General features: G+C 40.1%; 4 protein-coding genes and 1 long non-coding RNA gene across 10 annotated transcripts; 1 reads left to right on the top strand and 4 right to left on the bottom strand.

Moving 5' to 3' along the window:
- The first annotated feature begins 1,885 nt into the window (after positions 1-1,885).
- LOC127040570 (uncharacterized) lies at positions 1,886-18,466 on the top strand. 2 transcript variants are annotated; one of them, XR_007771466.1, is made up of 4 exons: positions 1,886-2,088; positions 11,932-12,210; positions 15,954-16,268; positions 17,974-18,466. It is a non-coding gene; the product is annotated as an uncharacterized LOC127040570 (long non-coding RNA). The 2 variants fall into 2 exon arrangements; XR_007771467.1 differs by lacking the exon at positions 1,886-2,088 and adding an exon at positions 9,954-10,034.
- HOXB5 (homeobox B5) lies at positions 2,702-5,344 on the bottom strand. Its single transcript, XM_050934846.1, has 2 exons — positions 4,734-5,344; positions 2,702-3,984 (listed from the first exon to the last, which is right to left on the bottom strand). The coding sequence occupies exons 1-2, from the start codon at positions 5,281-5,283 to the stop codon at positions 3,737-3,739; spliced, it is 798 nt and encodes a 265-aa protein (XP_050790803.1). The 5' UTR covers positions 5,284-5,344; the 3' UTR covers positions 2,702-3,736.
- On the bottom strand, positions 7,474-10,266 carry HOXB6 (homeobox B6). 2 transcript variants are annotated; one of them, XM_050934855.1, is made up of 3 exons: positions 9,649-10,266; positions 8,150-8,411; positions 7,474-7,634 (listed from the first exon to the last, which is right to left on the bottom strand). In XM_050934855.1, the coding sequence occupies exons 1-2, from the start codon at positions 10,058-10,060 to the stop codon at positions 8,152-8,154; spliced, it is 672 nt and encodes a 223-aa protein (XP_050790812.1). In that variant the 5' UTR covers positions 10,061-10,266; the 3' UTR covers positions 7,474-7,634; positions 8,150-8,151. The 2 variants fall into 2 exon arrangements, with proteins under 2 accessions (XP_050790812.1, XP_050790810.1); XM_050934853.1 differs by having other exon boundaries at positions 7,474-8,411.
- Positions 18,467-18,552: 86 nt separating the features above from the next.
- On the bottom strand, positions 18,553-24,498 carry HOXB7 (homeobox B7). 4 transcript variants are annotated; one of them, XM_050934859.1, is made up of 3 exons: positions 24,278-24,498; positions 22,707-23,060; positions 18,553-19,718 (listed from the first exon to the last, which is right to left on the bottom strand). In XM_050934859.1, exons 2-3 carry the CDS (start codon positions 22,942-22,944, stop codon positions 19,465-19,467), a joined length of 492 nt encoding a protein of 163 aa, XP_050790816.1. In that variant the 5' UTR covers positions 22,945-23,060; positions 24,278-24,498; the 3' UTR covers positions 18,553-19,464. The 4 variants fall into 4 exon arrangements, with proteins under 4 accessions (XP_050790816.1, XP_050790817.1, XP_050790818.1 ...); XM_050934860.1 differs by having other exon boundaries at positions 22,707-22,879; XM_050934861.1 differs by having other exon boundaries at positions 22,707-22,879; positions 24,410-24,496.
- A 922-nt stretch (positions 24,499-25,420) lies between these two features.
- HOXB8 (homeobox B8) lies at positions 25,421-27,122 on the bottom strand. Its single transcript, XM_050934852.1, has 2 exons — positions 26,353-27,122; positions 25,421-25,754 (listed from the first exon to the last, which is right to left on the bottom strand). The coding sequence occupies exons 1-2, from the start codon at positions 26,771-26,773 to the stop codon at positions 25,447-25,449; spliced, it is 729 nt and encodes a 242-aa protein (XP_050790809.1). The 5' UTR covers positions 26,774-27,122; the 3' UTR covers positions 25,421-25,446.
- Between the last annotated feature and the right edge of the window lie 402 nt (positions 27,123-27,524).

Genomic DNA, 27,524 nt, shown 5'->3' with positions numbered 1-27,524 from the left:
AGGAGTTCTAGGATAGTCAGTGGATTGGGTCAAATAGAATCTAGAAGTCGAAATTGTGCCAATAAAGATAACATCAGACACATGGACCAGGACAGGAAAAACAGCCCAAAGAAAAACTATCCCCAAACTGCGCAAAATGGTGGAGTTCTTTTGCTCTGTGTGAAAGAGACGGACATGTGTCCACCAAATGTTGCTCTGCCATTTAAAAAAAAAATCCTGCTTAAGAAGGGAAATGGAACGTTTAGTGGCTGCTGCAGCATTCTGGGACCCAAGAAAAAGAAAATCCCTCCCCACAGTATATTTTCTTTTAACCTTTTTAAAGATACAGGGGCAGAATTACAGATGTGAGTGGGCAGATACAGATTCTTTTTTCCCCAATGTAAATTTAAACACCTAGAGTTAATTTAAAAAAAAAAAAAGCAGCCCTCACTTCTCTGAGGATTTGTTTGTGCTGGTAAAAAAAAATCAGTTGATGGGGTGTGGGGGGGACCCGTTAGTTAAAAATCTTTTCACTCTAAATTTAGCGAGGCTCGATTGCCTTTGGACAGAGTGTTTCATGTTAAGATTCCTGAACGCGACTTTGTGACAAGCTTTTTGGGTTGTAGCCTTATAAACATAAAGGAAAATAGACACCTCACCAGGACTTTGCCTCTGCTAGCTGTTGTCCCAGCCATGGTAAATACTCATTGCAGCTCACTTTTTCTCCCTTCGCTGATAACTTGCTTATTTTCTCAAAGAAAAAGCTGTTTTAATTAGTTTTTTTTTCAGAACGGTCCCTTCTTCATAAAAGCAAAAACAATATCTTAGGAATACATATACTCGACATATATAGGGGTTAAAGTTAATTGAATCCACCCTTATTATGCAAACAGCAGCATGTTTGATTTTTTGATTTTTATTATTTTTGTAGTCACTTAAAGGCCAACTGAAGAAAGACATAACGGCAGTAATCCAGTGTCCACATATTGTACAAACAAACCAGGGAACTATTAGGATACTGTCTAGAGAAAGAAAAAACGCCTAGAACGAATATTTTTGTCTATACTCAGGCCAAGGAAAAAGGCTAAAAATGTTCCTTGCAACTCAGGATAAAAAAAGAATTAAAATTCTTAAAGGGTGTGAATGAAACCAATAATATAAATATACAACAGGAGCCTTGAAATGCCAAAGCCTTGCCCCATATTTGCTCGTGACTGTGATCAGTATAAAACTCACCAAAGCAATCTCCAATAACTGAGTCTCTATTGACATGGCTGAGAATAAAACAAAGTTTGTCTGAAGTACATATGCCCCTAGGCAAAGCTTGGATGGCATTTGCAATGCAATCGTAATTAATCTTTACGGAATTCTATTTCCTCTCGTTCCACAAAGTTTACGTTGCTTGCATATGGGCCTCAGAGCTTTGCTGAGACCTAATGAAACATCAAATCTAGAGAGTGTAAGAATTTGGACCTTTTAAAAGTGAGCAATAAAGCTTTGGAGAGAGACAGAGAAAGAAAGAGAGAGAAAGAGAAAGAGAGAGAGAGATCCCCCTCCTTCACCCCGCTCAATCGTTAGCAATATAATCCTTAAAATAGTTTAATCAGATAATATTTCAGAAGGACTTACTTTCAGGAGCCCAAACTATTGGTCCTCTGGACTGAACACTGGACCAGCAAAGCATGATACCAGCAATTGCAAAGGTTTATCTCATCTGGAAAAGTGCTCACCCATTTCTGCCCCTTACAAGCCAAACCAAGCAGTTAAAGTGTCACTTAACATTCTAGAGAATGTGAAATATATTGTACATTGTCAACTCCCCAAAACCATAAAACTAACTTTATGGACCTCACGTGACTTTTGAGAGCCAGTGAGGGGTATCTGTCTGAGGTCTGGGCGATTTTTACGATCTAACTTCTAGATAAAACCCTATCCATTTGACATCTAAATGTCATACCTACTTTTGGTATAGTTTGCTATTGGTAAAATATATATAGAGAGAACTATATATCAAGGGAAGGCGAGCAAATGGTTTTGGATCTGACAGTCCACCTCATATTCTTCTCAAAATCGCTTCAGAAGTACCTAAACAGTGGGAGATTAAGTTTGGTAAGTTTATAAGATCCAGCTTTACTTAATACGAACAAAAAACTGAATTATATTGTAAATATGTCAGTCGCATTTTGCCAACAGAGACTTTAACTGAAGTATCTTGTGTCTTGCAAGAAATCCTGAATAGCAAAAGAGAAACATTTGCCATCTTTGATTATGTTAAATTATTTGCAGCGAAAATGAGGCTTTGTAATGAGCATCAGTAGTTACAGAACTGTTATTTACACGTTGAGCCAGAAAGTAGGATATAAAAAACAGTTTTCTCAGGAGATTGAGTGTGAGGGGTGTTTATAGGTAAGCGAGCGCATGGATAGATAGATAGATCTCTTTATTTTCCAAAAAGTAATATAGGCCCGTTCCTCAAATGCACATAAATATATTTTGCAAAGCATTTATATCTCGTTATTGTAACTTAAGCTACTTTAAAACAGCTTGTGTTATTTGATATTTGGATGTATTTTATTTTATTTTATTTTATTTTATTTTTGACGAAACAAAGTTTTGAAACTATGACAGGTTGCATTTCCTCTGCAGAATGCATTTGCTTTCCTCCTCAGCAATGAGATTCTGTGATGTGAACTTCACATTTTTGTGGCTTCTGAGACTTTCCAAAGTGCTGTGCAGAAGAGCGAGGAGTGTGTAGCGTTTGTCAAATGCTCCCAACACAGCACAAGGTCTAGGCAACCATGTGTTTAGAATGTACCGCGAATGATCGGCATTAAGACTCAAGCGTTGTGTGGAAAATACGAATGGGAGCCTTTGTGAATAGGAGAAATGTTTATTTGACTTGAAGTAAAGCTACAAACAAATACAAAAAGCTTATTGGCAAAATACTAACAGGCAGCTAGACATGACAGATGCCATTTTACACATAACACTGCATTCACTCTGCCCACTACCAACTGTCTATTAGTCACATCAGAAATATTTCTAGTATTTACAGACATTGGAACACTTTATGGTTGGTCCAATTTTATACATGTTTTTAATAGTGAAGTTTACCCACGTCTAAGAACACGTCTCAGAATTAGCCTGGGAACTAGAAAGCATGGCCTTACATTTGAACTAAACCACAGATTCGACAATTTTCAGACAAAAAGATACAAGAGCTTTTTTGCGTTTTATTTTTTTCTTTACAGTTTTTTGAATTTTTTTTTCTGCTGTTTTAGTGCAGGAATCCCAACTTTAGCTTAGGCAGAGAATAAATTCCCCCCTCCCTCCCAATAGCTGTAAACTCAGATAAAAAACAAAACCAACCCAAACAAACCACCTATCTGTTATCAATTTATAAATAAGTTATAACATTTAAAGGGCTCACATAAAACATGCTAGCTTTCCAGAAAGCCTCAAGATAGCACTGGCACAAACATTTATAAGAACATCAAGAGCGTGGAGGAGCATCTGGAAATTTAAAAAAAAATTAATAATAATAATTAAAAAATAAAATTAAAACAAAAATAAAAAACACAACAGGAGCGCAGTCCTGGGATAACAGTACCATAGGAGTTGTTTAAAATATCAACAACATGCCGAAAAAAAGGTGCCTTACTGTACAGTACTCTGAAACTAAGATATGGTGCTGTTTCTCTCCCCCCCACCCCCTTTCTTCTCTTCTTTCTTTCTTTGATATTCCTTTTTCTATAATTTATGGCTGGAAGGCGCTGCCCGCGGAGGCTACACTCATGCTTTTCAGTTTATTATCTTTCTTCCATTTCATTCTTCTGTTTTGGAACCAGATTTTAATTTGCCTTTCGGAGAGGCACAGAGCATGGGCGATTTCTATTCTCCTCCTGCGGGTGAGATATCTATTGAAATGAAATTCCTTTTCCAATTCTAGGGTCTGGTAGCGAGTGTAGGCGGTTCTTGCCCTTTTACCGTCTGGTCCAGTCATGTCTGAATAATATGGACAACATTGGTGTTTGGTTTTGTTTGTATAAAAAAAAAGGCAAATTATTTAACCTTCCCAGGACAATCACGAACGTTCACTTGGTTATTTCAAAATAACCCCCCCTCCCCCACGTGTCGATCCCCCTCCCTCTACCCCCCAGTTCCGGTATATACAATTCAATATTCACAATTTAACCTCGCAGCCTAAAACTCTAATAATTCCACCTACGTGTGTGGGTTTGGATCTGTTAAATATTCTCCTTAAAAAAACAAAACAAAACAAAAAAATAAACAAACAATCCCACTCTTCCTGGTGCAATGGATCTACTCTTGGCTTTTTATTTTGTAATTAGCAGATTGTCAAGAACACACACACCAACAAAAATAATAAAGGATTGGGAGCCCCATCTGTCCATAGAGAGCCTGTTTTAATGATCAGTTCTTTCCTTTCCTTTTTCTCACCCCTCTTCCCTCCCCCATCTGCAAATACCCCCGCAGTTTTAAATGACCTTTTCTCTCTCTCTCTCTATATATATCTATATATAAAATAACCTCACATTTAGCGGCAGGGGTTACAAATCTATCACCCCCCAAAACAAGCATCAAAGGCAGTTTTCTGTTTTAAATCAGCGATCAGATAAATAAATGCAACGGGATAAATAGCTGGATTACTTCTCAGGAGCCTTCGAAGAAAGCCAGGGGAAGGAAGGAAGAAAAAAAGAAGGGAGGGGGAAAAAATGAAAAAGTAGCTGTACCATGGCTAATGTGAAGCTTCCTCATCCAAGGGAATATCTGTGGTGTCTGCCCTTCTGTTGCTGCTGTGGATGTAGCGACGGGCTCTGCCTGTGCCCTGGAAATATTGCTGCTGTTTATTTGGGTGCCTTCTTCGGTTCCCGAAGACGCGCTGGTCTCGTCTATTTCTGTGAAATTAGTGTTGGTGCTGGCAGAAGTAGCCTGGTCGGAGGGGGACGGGGCGGGTTTGCCTCCATGGTTGTCGCTGTTGGAGCAGGGAAGGGACTCGGGAGAGGACAAGGAGCAGCTAGACGCTTGCCTAAACCTGCTCTCCTGAGCGGGCGAAGGGAAGCTGCGGGAGCTTTCTCCCACAGCCCCAAAGTGGCTAGAGGAGGTTGAGCGGTTGATGCTAAGGTCCATCCCATTGTAGTTGTAGCCATAAGAGCTGGAATGCATGGTGCTTGAATCTCTGTACGAACCGTTCATAGAACTGCTGGTCCCATAATTTAGCAACTGATAGTCGGGGCCATTTGGATAGCGCCCTGAGAACGAGTTTACAAAGTAAGAGCTCATTTGGGTTATTTTGGAGGGCTTGATTTGTGGCTCGTGGTCGTTATAACCCGGTGCTTGACGATTTATGATGTATTAATGAATTATAGCAATGCACTGTACTTCGTTTTTGCTATGTATGCGGCCAAATATGGGGGGTGGGGGGGCGTTTGGTAATCACGTGCTTTTGTTGACCAGTCGTAAATTCTCACTGATGACCTCAAGAGGTAATTCATGCTCTATGGTTACAAATAATGACGATCTGAGAATCGTTAGGCCCAAGTCAATGCAAGGCTTCAAAAAAAAAAAATTCAGAAGACAGAGATTGCTCCATGTTGGCGGACTGCGCCACCTACTGGGGACAGGGTGACTTAGCAGCCATGGAGGGTGACTACCCACCCTTAATTTTTTTTTAAACTCATTTAGTGGCAATTTGCATTCTTCATATATTTGTACTTTTAAAAAAATAATAATGCTCAAATACCCCGTTTTCATCCCGGGAATCACCTTTCAGTTTTAATTTTATTCTGCAAATGGAGGAAAAAAATGCTTATCAGACCCAGCTCGAACGATTGTCAACACTCTTAGTTGTGTGGTCTTTGCAAGGGGGTTGTTATCTTCATTAAATTATTGCCACTCTTTTATAATAATGACATTGGTGATGGAGGGTGAGGGGGGATAAGTCACCTTTGGATCTGGAGGTTCTGTGTTTGAATATCTTAGGGAGAAAAAACCGGAGCCTGCTGAAAGAAAAACATGTGTGCTTTATTTATTTAATTTATTTATTTTCATTGGCTTTCTTCACCTTCTCATCATATTATCAAATACACAGTAACACCTTGTAATTCTGGAGGGGGAAAAAAGAGACGGGAAGGGAGATCAGCCTTTGAAACTGGTTGACAATGTTGCTTTTAAGATATTCTTGATCATGAATATCCCCCCCTCACACACACTCCCTTTAAATAGAGCATTGTTCTATTCCCCCCTACCTCATTGCAAACCTGCAAGAAATATTAGGTAGCCATGAAAACCTGAAATTTGAGCAGAGTTTTGCTTTGTTCAAGGCGGCTATTTTTTTTTCCAAGGCAGTTTAGGAATTTCAAATGCTTGTCTGCAACTCATTGGAAATTATGCGCCATATTGAAAGTGACATATAATTATAATAATTACGGGCAATGAAAAGAGTGGCAATAATAGTAAATGTCCTACAGCTGTGGAGCTTCTGCATGAATTGATTTTAAAAGTGACTGGCATTAAAACAGCTTGTGACATGAGGGAATGCACTCGTACATAGGTATTTTGGGGTGGGGGGGAGGGAGTAGTTCTTTTTAAAGGCATTTTTTTCTCTCGTGAAGCTTCAGAAATTTTATTAGCATTGAGCTGAGCAATTTTTGTTTTAAATCTGCTGATCCCGAGAAGAAAAGCGCTTCTTTTCGTTCATTTTTTTAATTAAAAAAAATCAAAGAAAAGTTTACTTCATCGCAACTACAAGACACCTCTTGGTTCTTTAGCGCAGAACTGACATACGCCAGGCTCCGAGTCAAATAACATTTTAAAAAGAGCCATTTGAAAGATGTGGAGGGGTGTCTGTGTACATATACTTGAAACAATCCAACTGTACTTAGCTTAATGAGTTGTTGTTGTTGTTTTTTTTTTGTTGTTGTTTTTTCGTGCTTAAATAATTTCCATCGTCCTGGAGTGAATAAAGTTTCAACTAAAAAATAACAAAAAAACCCAGCAAGTCTGAAACCTAGCAATGTCTACTGTGCACATCTCCCTGATTTTGGAAAGTGAACTAAGGGACCAGATGGTTGAAAGATGCTAGACAAACGTTATGTATCTTTGGTAGATAGATGAGATCATATTTTGGCCTCTTTCTTTGATATACTATGTATATGGAGAGCTTTTCCTCATAACTCTTTGGGCTGTAACAATAAAAAAGAGCGATCTTAAAGCGGAGTGTCAGCTCGGAGATATCGCTGGTGAAAGGTCCTGCATTTAAGATTAGGTTAAAAAAAGGAGGAAAAGCAGATTTATCTCTCAACTGTAACTTCCGTGTGCTGCGTGTTGCTTGTCCTTTTGCTGATTAGCAGACAGTGTCACCCGCAGACAGCAGCAGCGCCCGCTTTGCTAACAACCTCTCAGCTCCACATGAATGGCATATTTTCATAGACAGGAATAACAATAATGATAATAATACCAGAGGGGTGTGGATGAGTCCGAATACTTTGCTTTTATTAGGGTATTCCATGGCCATACCTAAGACAAACTACAAACACGACACGTACAAAAAATTAATAAAATATAATTTTTTTTGTTGTTGTTGTTGCTTTTGCATCCTTTCAGGTAGTATTTGTTCCTTCAGTAGGTTTTCTCTTTAAAAAAACAAAAACAAAAGAAACTAATTACAAAGACCCCAGGGTTTGATTAATTTACCAAAAGAAAAAACAACCGGGAAGGGGGGGAATCTATAAGTCAATCGTGCATGAAACAGTTTACAAAATTAAGACAATAAACACCAAAAATGACATATATTGCAGCACCTCCATTAAATACAAGAGTTAGCGGGTTACTAACAGTGACACCAAGGGCAGAAACACAGGTAAGAGTTCCAAATTATTATTATTATTTTATATTACATTTGGAGGAATAGAAGGGGGGGAAACCTCAACTAGAAGCCTGATTTTTGTTTTGACACGACAGATTAACTGAACACGAGTCCAACGGTGCAAATGTATGTTGGTGGCTCGCCACCTTCAAACCGTCTCGGTTATTTTACAAAGGGTGCACCCCTTGGGGTGCATTTTTCTCTTCCACTCCAACCCTTCCCCCCACCACCCTCTACCTCCTCCAACTGTTGGGATATTTCTCTCTTTCTCTTAAATAATACTTTCACTCCGCTGCTTTCTCCTCCTCCTCCTCCGCGCTCAGCTGCGTGGAGTTGAGCAGTTTGTTTTCCTTTTTCCATTTCATCCTCCGGTTCTGGAACCAGATTTTGATCTGGCGTTCTGTCAGGCAAAGTGCGTGTGCGATTTCGATCCGGCGACGCCTGGTCAGATAGCGGTTGAAGTGGAACTCCTTCTCCAGTTCCAGGGTTTGGTAGCGGGTGTAGGTTTGCCGGCCTCTCCTGCCACTTGGCCCGAAAGATGAACCTGTTCGGCAAGGAAAAGAGGGGGAGAAAATACCCAAAGGTTTAGTCTAGTTAAGAGGGACATCATAATGCCAGGGAGCCGGCCAGTTAGCGCTCTGGTAAAGGGTGTGTGTTTAGGGGTGAGAGCGCCTTTTGTTTCCTTCCCCTTCCCCGCTAAATACTTTTACCAACCCAAAATCGTCTAGCCAAAGTGCTCAGGGCTCCTTTTTTTTGTTGTTGTTGCAAAGCCAGCCCTCTAGCAAACCTCCTGACTTGCTAGTTCGCCTTGGAAAGAGTTGCTAATTTGTCTTGGGTTTCTGCAATGCCTGCTGATTCTTCCTGCTTCTTAACTCAAAGGCAATGAAGTTCCACTGGTACCTGGGCAGAAGGGTTAATGCAAAACTTGCCAGAGATTCCAGGACCGTGCTTTGAAGAGATTGCTAGACCTGTCTTATTCCATTATGTAAAATCTCAAGGTGCCCCCCCCACACCTTTCAATTTTTCCTCCTCACCGGCAGCAGTAATAGATCTGGGTATTTAAGCAATAATGAAATGTATCGATCTAGATAAACTCTGTGCATTAAAGGGGATACAACGCTTCATGTCCCTGCACTAATGGACATCAATTTGGAACTTAAAAGGCAACAAATAATGAATGTAAACATGGAAGCACGGTGACTTTTTTTCTTCTTCTTTGTGGATTGAAGAGATAGCACTTATACCAGCTATACATCACAGAGAGAAAAAAATTCTCCCCAGGCAGACTTTTCATTATGTGTTGAGTTTCATTAAAAATGTAGTTCTCTCCTTTCAAATATTTAAACACTTTTACATTATTTAACTCCAGAAAGGATGTGTGTGTGTGTGAAGTCATCCTGTTCTTTTTTTTTTTTTTGTGAATAGATATCTCTCTGTATGTGTAGAAGACACAGAGAGAGATAAATCATTGTAACTGAGTGACATACGAATCAGAGCGTGCAGAAAGAAAGAAGATACGCGCTTGTCTAAGTATGGCACCAACTTTTTTTTGTGTGTGTGTAAAGGATCTGGCTAAAGAACTGGGATAGAGGAAAAAAACTGCCATAAAGTTTGGAGTTGTGTCAGAAACAACTTTGAGTCTCGTGCTTTGCCTGACTCGTCCGCTGGAAGTTGGATCTTAACTAAGCTCTTCCTATTTCTTTTGCAAAGAAGAAACGGGGGAAGAGAGGAGGGGGGGAATAAACACATGAATAAAGAGAGATTAAAAAAGAGTAACTCACTGTTGCAAGAATTCATCCGCTGCATCCAGGGGTAGACGGGAGTAGAGCACTTCTGGTCATCGCTTTCCCCGAAAACAGTTTTGGTCTGTGCGCAGTCTGACTTCCGCTGATCTGGGGCAAACTGAACATGGTCATCTAGGTTTGAGGTGGCACAGACAGGGTCCTTCTCTCTGTAAAAACCAGCTGTCCCATAGTCACACGCTGTGGTCCGGCTGTAAGCTCCGTTAGCTTGCTGGTAATAAGAAGAGGAGGGATAACCCTTATCTTGGACGCTAGTGGCTCCATAGGTAGCGGGGTAGTGTCTTAAAGGATCCGCATATCCTGAGGCATATAACGGGATTTGTCCCAGGAAGGGCTCCTGTCCAGCAGCCAGGCTCACCGGGAAGGTAGAATTGACAAAATAAGAACTCATTGAGAGGAGGCAGCCGTCCTTTCCTGGCTTTATGATTTGTTGTGTTTTATAGTCCAAGTGGTTTAGCTATTAGTAGTATATCGGAGATTGGGTTTTAGCTGAAGGGGGATGGCTGGGTGCCAGCGAGGGACACAAGGAAATAGAACCATCTGATCATGGACTGACCAATAGCAAGAGTCTGAGATTACAAAATAGCACCCATGAGGGGTTTGCATTGCACTAGGGACCCCCAGAACAAACCACCCAGCCCCTCTTCCCCCCCCCTTTTAAACAACAAAACTCACCCCCTTAACCAAATACGTATTATCTGCGCAAGATAAATCCCCAAACGTTTGGAGTCTTTCAAACAATAATTAAAAAATACACCAAACACACACACAGAAACAGAGCGATAGATCTGTATGTATAGATATACTTACACACAGAGAAAAAAAGTTAAATCCCTTTATTCTGAAAAGTTTAACCCCTGGTGCCTGTTATTGATTGCAGACCATTCGGGTAATATTGCTATGATTTTTTTTAACATAAGAAATAAACTTTTAGTTTATTTGGTTTTTTTCATTGAGGGGTGGGGTAAATAGATCTCATTTGTTTAATTAGTTTGGGATTAGGATGGGAAGTACGTGTGTTGGGGGGAGAAGAGAAGTCAGTGTTGTTAATTTATTTCTCACGGTTATCTAATTATCATAGATTGACAGAGAAGAGGCTTCCCTTTAAAGTGTCACTCGCCCACCTCATCAAATTCTATGCTTCCTAGTTATTTTGTTAAAGAGTTACAAATCTATGAGATGAATGGGAATCGAAGTATTACCTTTATCCTGGACTAAATACATATAGAGATATAGATATATGTACTGAATTGTGCCCTCTTGCGTTTTATTGTTAATAGCAAATCTATGTCCGACCCTTCGCAGCTAAAGGCAGCATTCGGTTACGGTTAAGAAGTGTCTTTATTGATTGTGACTGATCAAGATTTTTTTTTAAAAGGCTGTTGTTTGGCGTGTCTATTGCCTACTAGGTGAGCGATGATCCTGCTTTCATATTTTATCACCCTTTCCATTTGTCTCTGGCCCCACCATGAGGTACCTATTTAAAAAATAAAATAAAAAGTTTAAACCTCTTAAGGAATAAACTCGAAAATCCGAGTCATTTTTTTTCAATCTGGGGCGAAAGACCAAATGAAATGAGTTTGGTCTGGGCTTGGTGGCTCAGGCTTCTGCTTTTATTCATTAGCTGTAGGTGTGTTTCGCAGTGGCTAGTCACCTCCTCTTCAGATTTCTCTGTGCGGAAGATCTGGTTGGATTTAAATATTTTGCCATGCATTTTAGCTGTGGGAAAGTGTCATGTCATTCAGAAACTTCCTTCGTGATAAAACTGAGAATTGATTGGTTTAAGGTGCATTTCTCAACTCTATCTATCTATCTATCTATCTATCTATCTATCTATCTATCTATCTATCTATCTATCTATCTATCTATCTATCTATCTATTCCCATACACACCCCAGTATCTATCTATTTATCAATCATATGCAATGAGATTTATACACCACACAAGGTACACACCTATAGGTATGAATACACTTTTGTGTATGCCCCTGGTCTAGAATTACACATAATTACATGGTCACTGCAGAACTGCCAATGCCTATTTTTCCCTGATGGGGGTTAAGTATTTAAGAAACTGTTATTTTATTAGGAGCTAATTTATTTTAAACATCATGTTTTACAGCAGCAAAGCTAAGACTGTTTCATGCCATCACTGCAATGGGCATTCGACTGTAATCTTTATAATTCAAGGAAATAACATGTAAAGGAAGTAGTTTCTCTCCCCTCCTTTCTGACTGAAATCTATTATATTTGTTCTTGCAGAGTTTTCCTTTGTGTATGGAGTGGACCCAAACCTACGCAGATCTGTTTTATTGGCATGGGAACGTGAGATTAAAAGAGAAACTTGACTGTCTATTGGGGGAAGAAAAAAAAACCTGCATTGAACAATGAAGTTAGTTGCTTTGCAGGAGGCAAACACTCAGACATTTGATTAGAAAGTTACGCAAAATGTGTATCAGAATAAAACCAGGAACATCTGGGATGATTTGCGCAGCATGCGGAATCTGGGCTTTGAAGTATGAATTCCTGATAATTAAATGAGTGAGTAAAATCGCTGGAAACGTTTTCTTTACTTCTTTTTAATGATGACAGTTGTGAAAATGTTCCTCCCGGAGTATGTTTAAAGACTGTTTCCCCAACCCATGGTGATGTAGCATTTCTATGAAAAGAAGCTCCATTTAGCATGTTTGTGGCTAAGGAGAACTTGTCCTACCTTTTGGCTGTAGTCATTTTTATTGTGAAAGAAAAAAATAAAATTCACTAATTGAAACTCGCCTCTTGCTAATTGCTTATTGTTGATTATTTAGTCGGTTATTTAGACTGGAATAATATGCTGTACCCTGCTAAAGGAAGAGAGCGCGTCACTTAATATGCATGGACTTCCAGTGGGAGAAAAATAAAAGAAGAAAACTTGGTATAAAACGTGTTAAGCTTTTGTTCCATTTTGGAAAACATTTATAGATCTTAAAGTGTCCATCATCCATATACTGAGACCTGCAAGATGGTGTGTTTACCATCTGTAACATGCAGCAGAGTATTCAGAATGCATTCGATCACAGATAGAATTGTGGCTTTAGTGTCAAGTTGGTGTCTAATATCATTTTAATCGCTGTTTCAAAAGGTATCTTCATTTTGTTTAAAAAAGATCCTTGGGCTATACCCTGAGTTGCTTGCTAAACTTTTAAGATAAATCTCTGCCGGGTTTTTGTGGAAAAGATTTGGTGTAAGGAGGTTTCTAAAGGCAAGCAGGCATGGGGAATGGAACACAGGGACCTAAACAGAACGGTTGCTGATACAGCTTGCAGTGTCGTCGCTGTGTCTTTCCACCGTATTTTCTTTGCATATTTTCATTCAGAACTGGGCCTCGGTTTACGTAAGAAGCCTTTGGTTTTATTAAAAAGAAAAGAAACCACTAGTCGGTGTAGTTGCTAGAGACAACATAAGGGGGTATAAAACGTTTCATTTAGCACTGAGAATCAATCTTTCCCTACTGATTGACATAACTCTACTGGCAGGGTATAAATAAAGATTAAAGGGACTTATTTACAACATGTACATTCGCAGCTTTCTAGCTTAGAGAGTGCTGGTTGCGCCTTTTTCTCCATTTTTTGCTCTTTTGCGAGCAAAGGCCAACTCGGCAAAGCAGAGAGAGGCAGATAAATGAGGGGATTAAAGCAGCACACAGATATTTCGAAATGCAAACAGAACAGAGCATTGCTTGTGTAAAAGTTAAGCTAGTTAGGAACTTTGTGGAAAGTTAAGTGGAGCTGGTTCCAATAAAAAAAATAAGTCGCTTTTTTCGTGTAGAGCTGGAATTCTCAAGCCTTCTGAAGTGACAACACAGCAGGACCTTCCCAATCAGGGGACTTATTGCAGCCATAAAGTCAAGCTAACACTAAGACAACATTTGAAAAGCCTTGATACTGTATTTAGACATATAACGCTATTAACAGCAGAGACGATTGCTCATCTAATATACTGCCTCGCTCAAATTCCTATTAGAAAAACTGCACAAGGATTATTTTCTCTATATTGTTGCCATATTTAAAACAATGACCCCTGAAGGTGTTTAAAAAATAATTCTCGCTCCATCCGCACATAACCATTTGAAACTTAATTTCCAGCCATTTAAGTTTAATTTACCTGACTTCCCGTGCAGTGCATAATAACCTCGTTAATGGGATCTTTGAAAAGAAGCAATAATAATCTACCATTGTTCCATTAAAGAGTGCAGCTAATAATTAACAAAAAAAAGTGAGGGGGGAGGGTTGCGGGAAGGACCTTTGGATTGTAAAAATGTATCCATATTACCTTATTTCCGCTAAAGGAAACCCTGAGAGGGTTTAGGAGAAAGAAATCTTGCTAGGAAAACTAAAAATAGGGGAGCAGGAACGAGTGGAAAAGAAATCAAAGCATGAAGCATGTAGGTTGCCTGGAGAATGCTGCTGAGTGTGAGCAGTTACAGAATGGAACAAGTTAATCATGGCTGTTATTAGTCAAAAGGAGAAACTTTTTATTTATTTTAACATAGTCTCTGGGCATCTCACTTTCATATAGGGGAATGTCACTAGTCTAGACATAAACAGTTGCCAGGAAACTGTGTGGTAGTAGGAGAAAACGAGGGAGAGAGAGAGAGCTTTTAAAATAACAGGCGTGCATTGTCCTTCCAAAGCCTACTGTATCTTAAAAGAGATTCCTCTTAAGCTATCACCCTCTGCTCCTCGCCCCAACCATCACCTCAGCTTTGTGCACACCACTAGACCTACCTTTTACAGACCACTCCAAAATGATTATTCGAAACAATAAACAAACAAACAAAGAAATAGTTCATTGACTTTATAAATTAGCTCAAATCTCCTGCCTTCTTGTCTCCTCATCTAATTACGGCTCTCCTTTCACAAGCTCACTTGCTGTGTTTGCTGTCAAGAAATAACCAGCTTCATTTCCTCTTTTGGTTTTGTACTACATAATTGATAACTTATAGATAATGAACATATATAACTTGAAATCCTCGGCAACGCAGCAGGCCTCAGAATAAAAATGGATCTGGTCTGAGGTTCCTGTACCAAATGAGAGGTCACATTTGTTCCATTTCCAGGAGATATACAAACATGCAATGCATTTATAATCCACTACTCGAAAAAAATGTAGAAAACGGAATTTGTTAACCAGATTCAAGGGAGATTAATCACCGAGAAATATTTAAGCAAAAGGGAGTTTTCTTGTATTGGACGGTAGATGGCAGCAGACAGCATAAAATGGGCTGGAAAGCAATTTATAACAGAAAAGCCATAAAGAGAAATAGACCTTCCGTTTTTAAAAATAAACAACTAGGTGATGTTTAAACTACAGGAATTCCTTAATTAGCAACTTATCTATGTTCTAGCGACAACATTTAGATTTCATAGACAATCAGACATTAAAGGGTGCCCGGGGTAAAGTGATTAAAAAGACTTGGAGTGACATTTATCTCTTGGGTTCTACAAGTGGTTTCTCACACCGCATTTTAAAAATTTCAGCAGAAATTGATTCTGGAATTATGTTATTTAAATTAAGTAAAATAATCATTTGCCTTTTTTTAAGAACAGCAGTAACCACGGATTCTATAACATTTATGGACCTAAAAGAAAAAGCACTTCAGCTGGCTTTTATTTTTTCCTGTTAAGTAGGAACACGTAACAGCTCCTTCCAAAATATCTTTTGAAAATTAATTTTTGTTTGCTATTTCCACCGTTGCTATAATTGACTCTTGCCCACCCAATATTCAGGAATTGTAACGCCGGGTGATATAAGTCGCCCTGTCATCTATTTTTAATGGTTAACTCATGGGTGCCTTCCTTAATCAATATCCCTTTCCATGCACAAACCTCGTATACCGTGTTATTTGAAAAGCATCAGAAAACAGTAGCAACGTGTCTTTTTTTTAGTCCTGCCATAATGAAAAGGAACATTCAATATGCCGTGCATCCCCGAAGAAGTCTTTTCTTAATGCCAAAGCAACCATTTCCTTTAGAGAAGAAGATATTCAAATAAAAGGCTATTTTCACACCACACGGTAGCAAGTGGAGGGAAAGGGAGACATAAATAAACAATAAACGATATTTAGGGACCTACAACTCCACAGACACGTTACGTTTACAGGAGCATTGCAGAACGCAGTGAATCCCACCCATCTTCATTCCCTCACAGCGTCCTCTTTCATTTGGAAGTTTCACTTTACAAAAATAAATGTGATCATAACGTTGCAGCCTGGTAGCTGCTATTATTCTTATTATGTTTTCTAGTTTCCAGAACCTTGTGCTCCAGGACTGCGGTGGACTGCCCTCCTTGAAGAAACCACCCACGTAATAATGACCCCGGAGAGCAAAACAAAACCCAACTGGCTTCAATGCAAACTTCGCCAAATGACTGGGCTCGCCTGAAGACAGGCAAACTGGCAGGATAATTCTGCTCTGGAGGGGTGAAAAATAAAATATATCCGCGGCAATAACCCACATAGGGTTTGGCTGGTTATTATTTTTTTAAGGCAGTAGCTAAAAGACACCGTGACCAAAGTCCAAAGCAGCCTTGGTTCCAAGTCAGATATCTACTATATCCAGGTGATATTACTGTCTTACTGTCTCTGTTATTTTTTCTTTCTTTCTTTCTTTTTCTTTCTTTCTTTTTGGGGGAGGGGGAGGGGTAGAGGGAGTTTTATAATTGCATTTTCTCAAAGCAAAAAGGAAAAAAAAATCAAATGAAGAGAAACATATATTATTCCCTTACCTTTTGACGTCCATTTCTGTGGGATAAGGTTTTTTTTTTTTAGCAAATAGCGTTTGTTTATCTTTTAGCTGACAAATATTGTCCCAACCTGATAGCCGTCGATTGTCTCTCTGACTTGTGATAGCTTCTTGCATTGCTGTCATTTGCATAGAAAATGGAGTAACTTCCCTCTTTGAAAAATATCAGCCTCCACTCGGCACAGAATCTCCACTTCCCCTCCATTACTAATGAGATTCCAAAATCAGCAGGCAAATTAACACAGGAATTAAAAACAAAAAATCGTTTAACTCTCTCTCTCTCGCTCTCTTTTGGGGGGTGAGAGTGTGTGTGTATGTGTTTACCCCCCTCTACCACCTCCTCCCCCGTTTAGCCCTATCGAGTTTATACACGAAAGTAAAAAAATGTAAAGAACCAAGAGCCCTATAGAGGACACTGATCCGACCCAAGGTACAGCGGCCAAAAGAATGGTGCAATATAACCACATGGGAAATCATAAAAAGTTCATGTTCACGGTTAGCAGTCCACATGACCGGCTCTGGCCAATCCCAGAACCCAGCCACTCATAAAGTTCTATCACAAAGTTGTAAATTTTCATAAAACAACAAGGAATTTATTGCATTTCTTCATGACTGCTTTAACAGCAGTCTTTTTCTTAGCCGCCATCTTTTACTTTTTAAACAAAAATAAAAGAATATGCAAAGATCTTTTTTTTTCTCCTGGTGGGGGATTTAATGGAGGTGTCTGAATCACACCTTACACATAAGGCTAAAAAAAGATTTTTTAAAGGATAAGCGAGGTTAAAGCAGTGGGTTTTATTTTAACATGATTTAGCTGTGTAATTACGAATCCTTTTGCTAAAACAGAAGATTAGCCATTGCAGGCGTCGGAGAATTTAGAAATAGATCAAGATAAATATATTGAAATGCTGACTGTATCTATACCATAATCTAAACACATGTATTTATGTTGCGCTAGGTGTTTAGGATCAAACACCCCACACACTCAGAACATTAACTGGCAACCCTGACACTAGGTAATTTTTGTGTGTGAAAATCACCAGCGGGCTGTAAGGTTTGATATTACGCTAATAAGATGTGCTTCTATAGATTGAGCAGAATAAAGATTTTTTAAAAATAATTCATAATTCGGAGATGCCAGGGGCTGCAGAGGTACATGTCACAGGGACAATAGATCTGGCCCAATGCAGCAAAACACGTTTCACTGGCAAAAGGAATTTTCTGGAACTCAGGTTTCGCTCTGGAAAGAGTGCGTAAGAAAACAAATGACAATGGGGGAATTTGAGAAGGAAAATTTTAGTTTTCACCTTCTTTTATTCTCTGATCAAGTGGGATTTCTGTGTAAACGCCTTGATATATGAGACATATAATAAGTGGCCTACCATCATGAGTTTTTTTAGTAATGTGCTACATTCTTTTATCTAAAAGCTTTTATATTCTTATTTCGGCATCCCACGCTTCTGTCTCAATAAGTGTGTACTGGGATTAAAATGAAAGAAAGATATTTTATTAAATGTTTCAGCTTCCGTGATGAGATGAGAGAGAGAGAAAGAAAGAAAGAAAGAAGCCATTTAACAGTTACGCCTAATTCCACGCGGTCTGCTTTATTCCAGTATTTCTGTTACGCACATATTTCTAGAACTGCGTACATCTCCCACTTGAAAAATATGGTGGTTTATTGCGCACATTGGAAATGTTAAAGAGAGAGAGCGAGAGAGAGACGCTAGCAAGTGCTTAAAATTAGTTACCATTGTTTTGCATTGTTGATTTTCCTGAGTTTAATTGGCTTAATTTATTTTATGTGTGCTTTGATGTTAAACATTATTTGATGCTAATGAAATAGTCACAGTCCACAATAAAGCATTCGAAAGGGTGGGGAGGGGACAACAAACCCCAAACCATGGCAAAATATCTTGTGTCCTTGGTAAAGGGTCAGATTAGTCACACGAATCTATATATAATATATAGATAGGGTTTTTTTTTTTAATTGTTTCTTGCTTCTCTGCTTTTACCTTTCCCGTCTTTTTCCCAGTAGACTAATCTGTGCAGATATTTGGAGGAAGGGAAAAGAGTGAAATCTGCAAATCCATATTCTTGGCAATTGTTTTTTATACCCGACTATGAGTTTTATTTCTCTAAATGTTTTAAATTATTAACATCTGTAGCAATGTTATTAAAATGTTAAATACGACTGTTATGCTGAAAAGTATCGGGCACGAATAAGATGACGTATCAGGGGAAATTAAAAGGGATATTTTCTTTATATCCTGAAATAAACAGCTGAATTATAATAATGCAAACACATAAGAAAAGTGCAATGAACTGAACACCGTTTTAGACTATTGGTGGGTGTTTTTATTATTATTATTTTGAAGAATAATAATCACAAACCAGGAAAAAGAAACGCGCCGCTATTAAATAATCTTCTACCTTGATATACACCGCTTTACTCAGCACAATATTAATTCATTTTTTTCCTAATGACTTGAACAAGGAAGTGGTCCAGGTAAAAATATACACAGACAAAACAGCATAGCAACCAGAAAAGAACCACAGAGGTTACAACAGAACAAGCGGTAATGATCATTCATATTATGTACAGAGTACTATATACGCTATGTATAATTTCCCCTCTTACTTTCAGATCACATTTTTCTAATTAAAGGTGCTAACACGACATTACTTCATACCAAAAAAATACACAAGGAAATACAAACAGAGAGATTTACAAATACTTGTACGATATGAAGACCCACATAGAAAAATGTATCTATCTGACTCTAAAGCCACATTTAATAGGTAGATATTATTATCCATTCTATTGTACAAAAAAACCAAAGACTGTAATATAGGTAGTATTTTTTTTCAGTATCAGGAAACAGAATGCATCATTCTCAGGCTTGTTTTTTATTTTGATTTCATTTATATATATATAGTCCCGTATGTTTAGGTTTCACGTTTCCTGGATTCGCTTTTTGGACTAAAGTCCCCCTACACCCAAACCCCATCCCTTTCATTCTTCTTCATCATCTTCCGCGTCTGGTTTCTCCTGGCTATTTGAACCGGTGCATGCCGTTTTGTTTTCTTTTTTCCACTTCATGCGTCTGTTCTGGAACCAGATTTTGATCTGCCTCTCTGTCAGGCACAAAGCATGAGCAATTTCGATGCGTCTTCTTCTGGTCAAATAGCGGTTATAGTGGAATTCTTTCTCCAGTTCCAGGGTTTGGTACCTGGTGTAGGTCTGACGTCCTCTTTTTCTGTCAGTCCCTGTGAAACAATAAATTGGAATCAAATGAACTCTGGGTGATTGTGGGTTGCTCTTTTTGTGTGTTTTTTTGGTTCAAATCTATTCTAGATGTTGTCCATAATAGCATAGCTATTTAATCCACCAACGGCAGATTCCCCAGTTGTTTCCTCAATAGAGCACTGACAATTTTACATCGGCTTAGAATCTGATCCTTTTATTTTGGAAGAATATATCATTCTAACAGAACACCCATACACCCATCACATATTGAATTATTTTTGTATCTGGGTATGCAGGGGGTGGAAGGTGTTCCCTATTTTCAGATTGCGTTTGTGCGGGAGAGAATTTTAGCTGCCACTTTCATATGAAAGCATGTTTTTATTTTTTTTAACCTAAGACATTTCCCATTAACAAGGGAATAAATAAATTAATAAATACATTCCCTAACTAGATAGAAGCATCTGCTAAATATACCATCTCAATTATCTGTCCTCTGTTAAAGCTGTCATCATTAAGCCCTGTTTGTAAACTGCGCAATGGTCTTAATTATTTAACGGAATACTATCTGTATTACATGGCTCTGGTCTACTGGAAACGCGCAGTCAGCGGTTGACATGGATAATGTTACTTCCTCAGATGAAAGTGGGGTATTTTTTTCTAAAATCTGTCAGAAAGATGGGGCTGCATAACCAGAAGGTTTTGAAGAGGAATATTTTTATCTACATGGGAACAGGCTGAAACAAAGACTCGGCAGTCATCCGGCATTACCCGCAACTATTTAGTTGTCTGTGAAAGGGGACTGGAATGAAACCAGAGCACATTTTCGTGCCATTTGTTGGAATTCAATTGGAAATAATTATGCAGCAACACGATGTTTGTGGTTTCTATTTTTTTTCTGTTCAGTTGATACCCAGGATGGCCAGTACAAGCCCTCAACATGCATCCAAAACATTCCAGTGGATTTTGGGGGGGGGGGTAAGGAAGAAAAGATGGTTATTAAAGAAAGGAAAAGGAAAATGGCCAGGCTAGCTGTAAAAGAGGCAAGGAAGTAAAATGTGCAGTTCTGTGGAATGTGGGTTGTAAAATCCGTTGAGGGAAGAGCCATAAACTGTTGTTCAATGGGAATGGCTATACTATCTTTTCATCGCTGATGAAATTCCACAAACCCAATTACACAGTGGGCAAAGCTGTGCGCGGGGGGGGGGATTTCTAGGAGCAGGTAGTGTTTTAGTTTTAGGCACTGCAAACCACAAAATATGCATCTTGGAGGTCTTGTATTCGCAGGAATCCAGCATATTCGCACTACTCCAAAATCCTCCCTAGCCTTCTTGATATCCAGTGGCACTAGAAAGAAAGAGGGGGGGGGGATCCTTACATCGAAAGGCAGAGATGAAGTGTTCACAACCAGAAATATTTGGTCTTTGATACATCAACTGTAAAAGTGAATGAATTATGGAGCAGGTAATGGAAAATACTGACCACAAATAAGGGTAGGGTAAACTCCTGCTTGAATCAAGCGCTTGCACATACATTGGGCAGGAGTTTGTTCTCCCCTAAAGTTTCCTACCAAGACACGTTCAGACTATCTGCCTTAAAGTTAACTCATTAGTTAGGAGGCTATCAAGTTGCAATCTGGCAAACCATAGGAAAACCAGAGCTTATGAGTAGCAGCGAAATGAGCTCACGTGTTCCACACTACTTTCAAAGGGGCAGCAATCCTTTTTTTAAAAAAAAAAACACCTCCATTTAGAGTAAAAATGAGATATTAATATTTCAATTTGCTAGGTAGTGATCTGAGAAAGACCAGATAAGAATTAGAAGTGATTTCGTCCAAAAAAAAAAAAAAAAAAGACACAGGCCAGCGTTTTCACACCTTATAACCCGTGCATTTCTTAATTCTTGAAATGATTTCAGTTTATTGGGAAACCAAGGGTATGTCAGAACACTATCGCTTGTAATGAATAAAGGTGTTTATTAAATGTTAATTGGCACTAATAGGCTGAGAGGAAGCATGTTTGTGAATGAAATATACGTATGCCAGCCGGGATGGGTGCATTAGACAGATTTGTTTTTTAAATACATATGCTAAGTAGGCATCTTCGCTCAATGAGACCCTGTCCCTCTCCCCTTATCTTGTGGCGAGGAAACAGAATCCACAGTTCCACGGCCCGTGTTTGTTCAGCGCTCTGACAGCATCATGTGGGTCTAACAACTTTTGGAAGCAGGTCCAGGCACTTTGTCTAATAACCCCAATGCAGTTCCATGACCTCGGATCAGCACCTTACCCAGAGCTTCTCCAACAGGCAATGCAAAAGCATAAACACGCCGACTGATTAACCAGGGGTTCTAGCCGCTGCGTGATTGACACGAGACCTGCATTTATTTATTTATTGTTTATTACCCGTCAGAAATTTCACAATTTTGAAAGCAGGGATTTAATTGCGAAGTGGAAGGATGTGTTGCCGTTTCTATTAGACTAATGGTCACATTCAGGGCTTAATTGCGCTGTCTGGGACGTTATGCTAAGGCTCTGGCAATTACAGCTCTAGCAATTTTAAACAAGCAAGCAAATAAATAAATACATCAAAAAAAAAACCCTGCGAGCCGCCTCTACAGAGTTTCTTTAGGAACAAGCAAACAAAAACACTGTTTTTTTTAAAACAGAGTTAAGTATGGGGGCAAGAAGCTAATGGCCATGATTTTGCAGCCCTGCCTTTCCTCGCTAAGACAAACTGCCTCTTGCATCGCATACACGGCAGCACCAGCAGCTCTAATAAATATTTAAAGCTAAAATGATGGCTTTGGAGGGGGGGGGTGTCTCTCACTCTCTCCCTCTCTCTCCCTCTCGAAGGCAGGGCGAAAGAGTGCTTCATTTTCGGCGAAACGTCATAAAAGGAGTTGGGGACAATTCCCCCCTCCCCTTCCCCCCACCCCTTCCCGCACGCCATAAAATAATTTACATTTTTTTTCCCCTAAGGCGTCTTTCTTTAAGGAGGCTTCTGACTTACCTGTACTCCTCATCCAGGGATAGATCCGGAAGTTGCTTTCGCTTTGCAAGTCTGAGTCCCTCTGATCCGTTTTGCTGCACGTCTGCTTGGAGGCATCTCCCGGGCACATCATCGAGAGGTTTTGCTCAAACGGAGAACAGTGCATGTTGAAAGAACTGGCTTCCAGGCCGTAGCTGGTGGAATACATGCTAGAGGTTTGGGGGTGCATGCTACTCCCATTGGCGTACAGCCCGGGCATGGAAGCAGCGAAAGAGGCGCTGGATCCAGATCCATACCCCGTTCGTTGGGTATTGGAGGCAAACGCGCACGAACTTTGCTCAGGAAAGACGCCGGATGGGAAAACTGAACTTGCGGCTTGATATTTAGAAAATAAAGCATTCGCATAATACAATGAACTCATAATTTGGCCGGGTGATTTGTAGGCCGGGACGTTTTAGTGTCGGTTTTACGAGGTACCGTGATATATTACGGAATTAAGAGTCCAGATTTACACCAAAAAGGACCCCCTTTTTCCTCCCTGACCATGTGACTCCGGGGCACGTGATTTTGCCCGCCCCAATCAGCAGCCAGCTTCCCCACTGGCTCCTGGTAATGTGGAAAAAAAAATTGGAGTACTGTTGGATTTATAAAATATGATAAATAATGTATGTGATATAAACCCTCCAAGATCTATGCGAGAATGGGGTGGAATTGTGCCGGAGTCGATAAGCAACGTGTAATCAGTTTTCAAATGAGACGAAGAAAGAGGAGGGGGGGAGGGTGGAAACACGTTGGTTATAAAACAGCATCTCTCTCTCTCTCTTTGCTGGGAGAAATAAATGAACTGAATACTATGTATTCCTTTATTGATTCTGTGTAAAATTCCTTCCTTCGCCCCATAAGCTCTCCGCTGTCTTTGTCATAGTTATTTCGGGAGAGTGTACACCCTTCCCCCTACCCCTTATCTGTAGCCCTGAAAAAAACAAATGCCTCATTGATACCTCATACTTGAGGGTTTTCTGTAAAAAAAAAAAGAAGTGCTATTCAGCTGTATATTGAATTCATTCTCGTGCCACGGGCGTTGAGCTGCGCATTGAGCTGGCATTTGCTTTCCTTTGCTGCGAAAAATAAAGACTATACAGATCCCTTGTTTAGCTTGTCAGCGGTTCTAGCACAGCCAATTACAGCTATAGGTAAAGCGTTACCAGCTGGCTGCTTAGCTTTCTGCTGGGGAAGCAGGGAGATCTTCCAAAAAGTAACCTGTCTCTCTCTCTCGCTCCCCTTCTCATTTTTTAAATCAAAGCATCACTGGCAAATGAGAAGATGATGATTCATCTGCATCTCAGAATTTCGCTGTTCCGCCTTCCCAAGGTTATGTTGAAAGGGAAAACAAACCTCCACGCACATACATTTCAGCAGTTCCATGGTGGAAGATATCAGGCAAAGCAGGAAGGGTTAGCATGTCAGCCACTCAATTGCACAACTGACAATTCTGCAAACAGATTGGGGTGGGAGGGGGGGAGTGATTCATTTCTGAGTGATTGGGATTCATCTCGGGGAACCCGGGAGTAAGCAATGAAAGAAAAATTTACCTTGAGGAAGGATTTCCACACAGCCACCTAATCTGTCAACATATATGAACTGTTAAAAAACAACAACAAAACAATCCATTGCCGCCCCCCCCTTCCCCGCACCCCGAAAGAAGAAAAGCCCTGCTAGCATACTTCAGCCACTGTCTCCTCCAGCCTTAACAGCAACCTAAACTCTCCAGTCTCGCTAAAGGCTAAGCCCTCCTGTGACTGCAAAGGCTGCAATTCTGACACAATTGACTTTTATTTCCTTTCTATCAAAGTAGTCCTGGAGGAAATGAAGCAGGGTAAATGAATGATGTCACGGGATTCTCGCTTGTAAACTTTATTGTAACTTTCTTCCGCCGCTTCCAAGTTTAGACAATAGAACAAAGTGATGAAAGAACAACAAAATATATCATTAGTTCCCCCATAAAGTAATTCACGTATACAGTATACATTCTTTTTCACAGTAAACCTAAGGATCACTTTACAACTTGCTCCACTGTGCGCATGCTAACTAAAGGAGAGAGAGAGAAAGAGAGAAAAAAGGGCTTTTTGGAAGAGACACAAAACTGTAAACAAACAAACAAACAAACAAACCAAACAAACCCCAAACCAAAACCCAAGAACAGAAGCAAGGAACGTGACAAAATAATCAACATAAAAGAGCGGGAGAGAGCGAGAGAGTAGGAAGAGAGAACTACAGCATAAATAGGCAGTTTCATGTTGTCGGGATGTCTGTTTCAATAGCTACCTCCGGTACATACAGTGAACCACAACAAAAAGGAGGAGGATTCAAAAGTGCACAATATAATTCCACATAAACTCCTATAGCACTGAAAGCAGAGTTAACCAACCACCCCCCCCCCAATAAAGAAGAGAGAGAGAGAGAGAAAATTCACAGTCATGTTTTACATAAGCTATTGCGATACACTACCACTAGTTAATAACTGGCGAAAGGCTAGAAAGACCTCCGGATCTCTTTTGCATACTGTTCATTGTACCAAAGGACAATCAGGAAAAGTGGGTGCTTAGAGCTATATTGTTTTACGGCAATAAAAGGGTTGTTTTTTTCTTCTCTTTTCTATGCATTGTTCCCCTCCCCCCCCACCCCTTACATTAACTGCCATTAATGTAAGAGTCAGGATCCCATCAGACCCTCAGTGCTTGCCTCTCAGTTCTTAAAAATCTTATTTCTTGTCCCCCTTCTGTCCGTCCCCTTCCTCGTCCACCTCCTGGGCTCTTTCCATTTTCTGTTTTTCCAGTTCTTCCTGCTCGCATTTGCTGCTGGGAAACTTGTCTTTGTTGTTTTCCTTTTTCCATTTCATCCTCCTGTTCTGGAACCAGATTTTGACCTGCCTTTCTGTCAGTCCCAGGGCGTGCGACACCTCGATCCTCCGCTTGCGGGTCAGGTAGGGATTAAAGAGAAATTCCTTCTCCAGCTCCAGGGTTTGGTAACGGCTGTAGGTTTGCCGCCCTCTTCTGCGTCCAGCGGCTGCTGGGGGGTGGCAAAGGATGGGGGAGAAGAGAAGGAGGTTGAAAGATACATAAACCAGGCTCCGGAATAGAAAGGGGTGGGGGGGAGGAGAGCGGAGACAGAAGCAAAAGCAGGAAACAAACACAGAGACAGACCCGACTCTTCTATAATATTACAAAGGGGGGGGGGTGACTCTCAAGGAAAGCGCGTGGGGGTGGAAAAATCACACAACCCACCCTCCCAGAGCGGGGTTAGCAAAAATGGGTTCACTTGCAAAAATCATCATCATCATCTCTCCCCACTCCTTTGTAGTCAAAGCACAGCGTATAGCTGGAGCCCGGGCGAAGACCAAAAACAAAGCAAAACACAAAAAAACCCACCCTCAAATGAAGGCGCTTTCAGGCTATAAAAGTGCAATAAACTTTAGGGGAAGCGCCCCACATTGAAAGCCCAGCTCTCCACAAGGAGAAGAAAAGGTCTCCTTCAGGGTAATTAAACTATAAAGCAATTTACAAGTGCAAAAGTTTACCCCCATAAAGCAGTAAAAAGTAACTGTGGAAAGGGGATACTTTATGGGTTCAGGAAATGCCTCCTCTCTGCCCTTTCTATTTCGCCTCACCTTGCGGTCGCATCCAAGGGAAAAGCTGTGTAGGAGAAGGACTCTGCTCTGAATTCTCCGCCTCTTCCCCCAGGCCGCTGGAAGCTAGCTTGCAATCCGCGTACTGCACCAGGTCCGATTCCTGGGCACCGAACAGGCTTTGTCTTTGCAATGGGTCGTATCCATAGAAGTTGCTTGGGTCCCCATGGCAGGCTACAGCGCAGGGATTCTGTTGGTAAGGGGAGCTGGAGAGAGAGGATGCTCCGTGGTAAAACTCCTGAATTTGGGTCGGATGCTGGAAGGTACCACCAGTGCTGGGTCCATACACAACTGTGGGTCTACCTCCAAGATCCTGAGCAAAGCCACAGTCATAGTAGTTGGGGCGCAGAGAGTCCCCGGTTTTGTATTTGGAGAACAGTGAGTTGACAAAATAAGAGCTCATTTTAATTTTTTTTTAAACCACGGGAATCTATTAGCGCAGAAAGAGCTAAGATGCTAAGCAACAACAGTTTGTGATTTCCAGGAATATAAAAGGAGGATATAATCAAAACTCTAAGCCTGCATGATATTGAATTCTTGCTTCCCCCCCCCCTAAAAAAATCGCCACTTATAGAGTTCTCGCTTTACATTTCCAAGAAGAGATGCCAGTTCATAAACAGTTTTCAGTGATTTACTTCGGCGCAAATGAGTTGTTTCATATTTTGCAGTGTCTTTTCATGATCATTTGCATCTATTACCAAAACCTCATCCCATTGGCTTCTCCTTACTCCACACGGACTCTGCACTGCATGATTGTGAAAAGAAGAGTGTGAGAGAATAAAGAAGGAAAAGCCAGAGAGAGAGAGAGGGAGGGAGAGAGAGGGAGAGAGAGAGAGGTGGGGTGAATATACGGATTAAATATGTTTAACTACCTACATTAATGAGATATCTCTCGCCTCACAACAAATCAAATACCTAGACCACCCAAAAGATTGATTTTTGGGGAGTGTTGGAAAATCAAAGAGAGGCGCGCTCAGTCGTTAATTTCAAAATTTTAACGAGGCAGTTTTAGCCTTTTTAAATGTCAGGGTCGCTTTGGAAAACTGTAAAAGAACACGATTTAATTGCTACCAGTTTTAAAAGGTCCTATAAATGTAATTGGTATTTTAATACAAGTTATCAAATCATACAGCTTCTTATCCTAAACATATTTT

This window comes from Gopherus flavomarginatus, chromosome 25, assembly GCF_025201925.1.
Source record: "Gopherus flavomarginatus isolate rGopFla2 chromosome 25, rGopFla2.mat.asm, whole genome shotgun sequence".
Classification (NCBI taxonomy): domain Eukaryota; kingdom Metazoa; phylum Chordata; order Testudines; family Testudinidae; genus Gopherus; species Gopherus flavomarginatus.
The sequence above is the reverse complement of the archived record's forward strand: the minus strand, read 5'-3'. Positions and strand labels throughout refer to the sequence as shown.